The 7,853-nt window shown below is 45.3% G+C and overlaps 1 protein-coding gene across 1 annotated transcript in view; it reads left to right on the forward strand.

Moving 5' to 3' along the window:
• LOC123724086 (early nodulin-75-like) overlaps nt 1-3,063 on the forward strand; it is a 10,198-nt gene extending 7,135 nt beyond the window's left edge. Inside the window, exon 2 of the mRNA XM_045687002.1 lies at nt 2,746-3,063. Coding sequence (XP_045542958.1) covers nt 2,746-3,063 — 318 coding nt within the window. The remainder of the gene's footprint in view (nt 1-2,745) is intronic.
• The last annotated feature ends 4,790 nt before the right edge of the window (nt 3,064-7,853 follow it).

The raw sequence follows: 7,853 nt of genomic DNA on the forward strand, positions 1-7,853 counted from the left end.
TGTCCCAGATGGCAATGTCTGAGGATCGGTGAGAACCAGGCTCAGTCCAACTGTCTGAGACCAAAAGCTCTGGGCCCAGGTCAAAAGTAGTGTACTATATAGGGTATAAGGTGCCATTTGGGACGCACACGGGCACAAAGTAATGACCAGGCGATCTTCCATTTTTCCCTTCATTGGTTATAAATGGGCCCCTGATAAACAGCTGATTTGGGTCTCAGACATTGAGACTGAGTCTGGTTCTCAGTGATCTTCAAAAATGGTCTAAATGCAAATTCCTAAACTCCATATGTATTTTGCAGTGTAAGGTGTTCCAACCGATGCTTCCTTAGCCATTCGCTAGTACGATGCTTCCTTAGCCATTCGCTAGTACGATGCTTCCTTAGCCATTCGCTAGTACGATGCTTCCTTAGCCATTCGCTAGTACGATGCTTCCTTAGCCATTCGCTAGTACGATGCTTCCTTAGCCATTCGCTAGTACGATGCTTCCTTAGCCATTCGCTAGTACGATGCTTCCTTAGCCATTCGCTAGTACGATGCTTCCTTAGCCATTCGCTAGTACGATGCTTCCTTAGCCATTCGCTAGTACGATGCTTCCTTAGCCATTCGCTAGTACGATGCTTCCTTAGCCATTCGCTAGACACCAATTTGTGTGTGTGGCTTTATGCATGTTTATACACTATCAAAACAGTAGGTTGTTCCTACTGCTTCAAAAACAACCCTAAGTGGCATTCATGTAAAGAAAACTGCTCCGAGGTGAAGTTTCCCCTGGGTGCAGATCTAGGATCAGCTTCTCCGCCCCAATCCTATCCTTAACCATTAGCGGGGAAAATGCTACACTGACCCAGGGTCAGCGAAACACAGAACAACGCACACAGATGATGACTACAGGACGAACAGACGAAGTGTAACCAGTCTGGCAAGTCCTTATGGTCTGGCGCGGAGTGATGATGCGTCACGGAGAGGGAGCTGAGCAGGGATGACAGCAGCTCACTTCCAACCACCAAACGAGCCTCTGTTTGGCACACATTCTTAGTTCTGAGTCCCAAATGGCACCCTATTCCCTACATAGTGCACTGCTTTTGACCAGAGCCCTACAGGAACCTTATAACCCCCGGTCAAAAGTAGGGAATAGGGTGTCATTTTTGGCATATCCGCAGCTCTGAGACTCAGAGATATAAACATAGAAAGAGACCCAGGGCATAGTAGTAATGTAGTAGTAGTAGTAGTAGTAGTAGTATCACATCAGCACATGGTCGGTAACACACCAGCTAACCTGTCTGAGCCCTCTGGAGCTCAGACTGACATGACTGGTGACCGTGGAACATGGGGTGAACTGGCGGTCACTGCTCTGTCTGTCTGAGTGAGTGTCTGACTGACTGTTGATCCGCTGTCTGTCTGTCTGTCTGTCTGTCTGTCTGTCTGTCTGTCTGTCTGTCTGTCTGTCTGTCTGTCTGTCTGTCTGTCTGTCTGTCTGTCTGTCTGTCTGTCTGTCTGACTGATGATCCTCTGTCTGTCTGTCTGACTGTTGATCCTCTGTCTGTCTGTCTGTCTGACTGTTGATCCTCTGTCTGTCTGACTGACTGTTGATCCTCTGTCTGTCTGACTGACTGTTGATCCTCTGTCTGTCTGACTGACTGTTGATCCTCTGTCTGTCTGACTGACTGTTGATCCTCTGTCTGTCTGTGTGCATGTCTGACTGACTGTTGATCCTCTGTCTGTCTGTCTGACTGACTGTTGATCCTCTGTCTTGTCTTGTCTTGTCTTGTCTGTCTGTCTGTCTGTCAGATGCACTGCGGTATAGAATTGTTAATAACTTGATTCCTGCCACCCAGAGACATTGATGGAGAGCTTACTGTGAGTGTGTGTTACACCCATATGGTAGGAGAAACCTGCAGCACCTCATCATCTCAATAACATAGAGCTCCCTCTCTGCATCCCTTCCTTCCATACTTGTCCTCTTCTCCCACTCCCTCACACCATAATTACACTGCAAGTGCAGGACATTCCTCTGCGCTCTCAATCTGTGGCCTTTGTCCCAAATGGCACCCTATTCCCTATTTAGTGCACTACTTTTGAACAGGGCCCAGCGGGAATAGGGTGCCATTTGGGACGAGGCACATGTTTAACATCAATATTCTCTAATGCATGTACAGTATTGTATTGTTCCTGTAGGCATTTTCTATTCAGGTCACAAGTCACTGTTTCTACTGTGTTACAGAGTGCAGCAGTGAAGGAGGACAAGCCAGCAGAGAGAGAGAGGGGAGAGTGTGTGTGTGCGTGTTTTTGGTTTTACTATCCTTGTCCTCAAAAGGATAGTAAAACAAGTAAAATGATGACAAGTTGGGACATTTAGCCTCACAAGGAAAAATACTATTTTAGGCCGAGGGGTTAGGTTTAAGGTTAGGGTCAGGGTTTAGGTTAAGGAAAATAGGATTTTGATTGGGAATCAATGAAATAGTAAAACAAACACGTTTGTGGTGTGGAAGAAGAGAGGAGACCTTTTCAGAGTCATGTGGGTTGAGGTTTGGACTGGACCAGACCCAGTTGGAAAAACAATGCTGCTCTGGCATCCTGTTGCCCTCTCTCTCTCTCACACACACACACACACACACACACACACACACACACACACACACACAGCACTGGGGGAAAGGGTCAGAGAGAGAAAGAGAGCAGTCTGCATACAGATGTGGTGGGAGAGCAGTGGAATTCCTCTCGTCATTCCCCCTCCGCTCCTCCTCCCAGAGTGAGAGAGATTACAACCCCCAGAGTGAGAGAGATTACAACCCCCAGAGTGAGAGAGATTACAACCCCCAGAGTGAGAGAGATTACAACCCCCAGAGTGAGAGAGATTACAACCCCCAGAGTGAGAGAGATTACAACCCCCAGAGTGAGAGAGATTACAACCCCCAGAGTGAGAGAGATTACAAGCCCCAGAGTGAGAGAGATTACAACCCCCAGAGTGAGAGAGATTACAAGCCCCAGAGTGAGAGGAGAGATGAGGGCCCCGTCACTGAGCCCTTTTTGTCAGGGGACACAGAGGAAGAAGAGAGGAGAGGATAGGAGGAGAGAAGAGGAAAGGAGTGGAGAGGAAAGGAGGAGAGAAAAGGAAAGGAGTAGAGAGGAGAAGAAATTAGAGAAGAAGGGAGGGGAGGAGGGGGATCGTCCACATATGCACATCCTGCCCTTCCCCCATCTCTGCTCCCAGGGCATGCAGTGAGAGAGGGCAAGAGAGAGAGAGAACGAGAATGATAGAGAGAAAAAGAGAGAGAGAGACATAATATGACAGAGAGATGAACCTAGAGAAGAGGCTCCTTAGCAAGTTCGTCCTGGGGCTCTGTTCACAAACAGACCCCACAGAGCCCGAGGACAGGAAAACACAAATAGACCCAACCAAATCATGAGAAAACTAAAAGATAATTACTTGACACATTGGAAAGAATTTACTAAAAAAAACTAAGCAAACTGGAATGCGATTTCATCCTAAACAGAGAGTACACAGTGACAGAATACCTGACCACTGTGACTGACCCTAAATTAAGGAAAGCTTTGACAATGTACAGACTCAGTGAGCATAGCCTTGCTATTGAGAAAGGCCGCCGAAGGCAGACCAGGCTCTCAAGAGAAGACAGGCTATGTGCACACTGTCCACAAAATGAGGTGGAAACTGAGCTGCACTTCCTAACCTCCTGCCCAATGTATGACCATATCAGAGAGACATATTTTCCTCAGATCACACAGACCCGCAAAGATTTCAAAAACAAATCCAATTTTGATAAACTCTCATATCTACTGGGTGAAATACCACAGTGTGCCATCACAGCAGCAAGATGTGTGACCTGTTGCCACAAGAAAAGGGCAACCAGTGAAGAACAAACACCATTGTAAATACAACCCATATTTATGTTTATTTATCGTCCCTTTTGTACTTTAACTATTTGCACATCATTATAACACTGTACATTGCCATGATATGACATTTGAAATGTCTCTATTTCTTTGAAACTTTTGTGAGGGTAATGCTTACTGGTAATTTTTGATAGTTTATTATCTATTTCACTTGCTTTGGCAATGTTAATATATGTTTCCCATGCCAATAAAGCCCGTTGAATTAAATAGATGGAGAGAGGAGAGAGAGCCCACACACACACACACACACACACACACACAGGGGTGGGCAGAAAGAGTGATGTAGAGAGAGATGAAAGGAGAGAGGCTCACACAGTCACACCAGTCCTGACAATGTGCAGAGGACAAATACACACTTAAAGAGAATGGAAACCAGAAGAAGGGGAAGAAAAAGGCTAATCATTTTTGACCTTTTAAGAGTTATGTGGCCTTTCCTTATAAAACAGATGTATGATCTTAATTTGAGCCAGTTCGCTACTGCAGGAAAATAATCCTGCAGCAACAGGAAATTATAATTTTCATGTGGATTATAATTAATGGACATTTTTGAAGGAATTTACAGATTCTTCATAAACCTCAAATACACTACAAGTTTAAAATGTCCTGCATTGGAGGAAAGTATTCCTGCAACAGGGTGATCAAATTAAGATCCTACATCTGTACTATGTCTACTTGGAAGATGCTGTGGGTTCTCTGCCTCAGCCTGGCGGCCAAAGAACACATATTGGTCTCGTGTCAGTCAGCCCGTCAGTCCGTCAGTCCGCCCGTCAATCAGTCCAGCCTAGTCTTGGCCTGCCAATTCCCATACAGCCCTGCCAGATCAGGAAACAAGCCTGGATTGGAAGACACATGGGGAGAGGGTGTGCACCACAAGGGGCAGCGAGATTTCCTGTCTGAATCCCAAATTATACCCTATTCTCTGTGTAGTGTACTACGTCCGACCCAGAGGCCCAATTGGCAGTTCTGTATAAATCACCGTCTCTGGTCAAAAATAGTACACTATAGAATGAATACTAGGGTGTCTTTTGAGACTTGGCATTTGGTCTGGCATGGCACTGTGCCCAGGCATCCTCTGGGAATAGTCTGGGCATAGGGTAGGTTCAACACAGCAGTTAGGCGTGGCCTCTACATGACTGACAGCTGTCACCTAGTTACAGTTTCCAGATCATGATGACGGAAGAGGATTCAGTCCAAACAATGACAATCTGGTACCAGCACGCACGCACACACGCACACACACACACAAGTGTGCGGACACACACACAATATGTCCACTCACCCGGGAACACACGCAAACCCACCCACCTCACACACACCCCCCTCCACACACACACACACACACACACACACACACACACACACACACACACACACACACACACACACACACACACACACACACACACACACACACACACACACACACACACACACACACACATTCCCATTAGGCCCCACAGAGAGTTTGACCTGCCTCTGCTGCCTGCAGAGGATGTTGGGTGCATTTCCTGGGCACTCAAACCAACACACACACAAAACACCTTTCTATCAGCCTGAGCATGAGCATGACCCATGTGTTGTAGCTGTGGAGGCTGCAGGACAGGACTGAGAAAAACACAGAGAGGAACATTTGAGGGGAAATCCAATGTGAGACAGGAAGTGCCATTGAAGAGGGGAAGAGAGAGAGGGGAAGAAAGAGAGTAGAGGTCGACCGATTATGATTTTTCAACGCCGATACCGATTATTGGAGGCCCAAAAAAGCCGCTGCCGATTAATCGTCCAATTTTTTTATTTCTTTATTTGTATTAATGACAATTACAACAATACTGAATGAACACTTATTTTAACTTAATATAATACATAAATACTATCAATTTAGCCTCAAATAAATAATGACACATGTTCAATTTGGTTTAAATAATGCAAAAACAAAGTGTTTGCAGAAGAAAGTAAGTGCAATATGTGCCATGTAAAAAAGATAACATTTAAGTTCCTTGCTCAGAACATGAGAACATATGAAAGCTGGTGGTTCCTTTTAACATGGGTCTTCAATATTCCCAGGTAAGAAGTTTTAGGTTGTAGTTATTATAGGACTATTTCTCTCTATACGATTTGTATTTCATATACCTTTGACTATTGGATGTTCTTATAGGCACTTTAGTATTGCCAGTGTAACAGTATAGCTTCCGTCCCTCTCCTCGCTCCTACCTGGGCTCGAACCAGGAACACATCGACAACAGCCACCCTCGAAGCAGCGTTACCCATGTAGAGCAAGGGGAACAACCACTCCCAGAGCGAGTGACGTTTGAAACACTATTAGCCCGCACCCCGCTAACTAGCTAGCCATTTCACATCGGTTACACCAGCCTAATCTCGGGGGTTGAAGTCATAAACAGCGCAATGCTTGAAGAATTGCGAAGAGCTGCTGGCAAAACGCACGAAGGTGCTGTTTGAATGAATGCTTACGAGCCTGCTGCTGCCTACCATCGCTCAGTCAGACTGCTCTATCAAATATCAAATCATAGACTTAATTATGACATAATAACACACAGAAATACGAGCCTTTGGTCATTAATATGGTCGAATCCGGAAACAATCATTTAGAAAACGAAACGTTTATTATTTCAGTGAAATACGGAACCGTTCCGTATTTTATCTAACGGGTGGCAACCCTAAGTCTAAATATTCCTGTTACATTGCACAACCTTCAATGTTATGTCATAATTATGTACAATTCTGGCAAATTAATTATGGCCTTTGTTAGGAATAAATGGACTTCACACAGTTCGCAATGACCCAGGCGGCCCAAACTGCTGCATATACCCTGACTGCTTGCACGGAACGCAAGAGAAGTAACACAACGTCACATCCCTAGTTATATGAAATTCATGTTAGCAGGCAATATTAACTAAATATGCAGGTTTAAAAATATATACTTGTGTATTGATTTTAAAGAAAGGCATTGATGTTTATGGTTAGGTACATTGGTGCAACGACAGTGCTTTTTTCGCAAATGCGCTTGTTAAATCAACACCCGTTTGTCGAAGTAGGCTGTGATTCGATGAGAAATTAACAGGCACCGCATCGACTATATGCAACGCAGGACACGTTAGATAACTACACATGGTTGATGATATTACTAGTATTTGGCACAAATCCAAATGAATGGTACCTAAACTCAGCAAAAAAAAGAAACGTCGCTTTTTCAGGACCCTGTCTTTCAAAGATAATTCGTAAAAATCCAAATAACTTCACAGATCTTCATTGTAAAGGGTTTAACCACTGTTTCCCATACTTGTTCAATGAACCATAAACAATGAATGAACATGCATCTGTGGAACGGTCGTTAAGACACTATCAGCTTACAGACGGTAGGCAATTAAGGTCACAGTTATGAAAACTTAGGACACTAAAGAGGCCTTTCTACTGACTCTGCCTTTCTACTAAAACACCAAAAGAAAGATGCCCAGGGTCCCTGCTCATCTGCGTGAACGTGCCTTAGGCATGCTGCAAGGAGGCATGAGGACTGCAAATGTGGCCAGGGCAATAAATTGCAATGTTCGTACTGTGAGACGCCTAAGACAGCGCTACAGGGAGACAGCACGGACAGCTGATTGTCCTCGCAGTGGCAGACCACGTGTAACAACACCTGTACAGGATCGGTACATCCGAACATCACACCTGCGGGACAGGTACAGGATGGCAACAACAACTGCTCGAGTTACACCAGGAACACACAATCCCTCCATCAGTGTTCAGACTTTCCGCAATAGGCTGAGAGAGAGGCTGGACTGAGGTCTTGTAGGCCTGTTGTAAGGCAGGTCCTCACCAGACATCACCGGCAACAATGTCGCCTATGGGCACAAACCCACCGTCGCTGGACCAGACAGGACTGGCAAAAACTGCTCTTCACAGACGAGTTGCGCTTTTGTCTCACCAGGAGT

Source organism: Salmo salar, chromosome ssa09, assembly GCF_905237065.1.
Source record: "Salmo salar chromosome ssa09, Ssal_v3.1, whole genome shotgun sequence".
Classification (NCBI taxonomy): domain Eukaryota; kingdom Metazoa; phylum Chordata; class Actinopteri; order Salmoniformes; family Salmonidae; genus Salmo; species Salmo salar.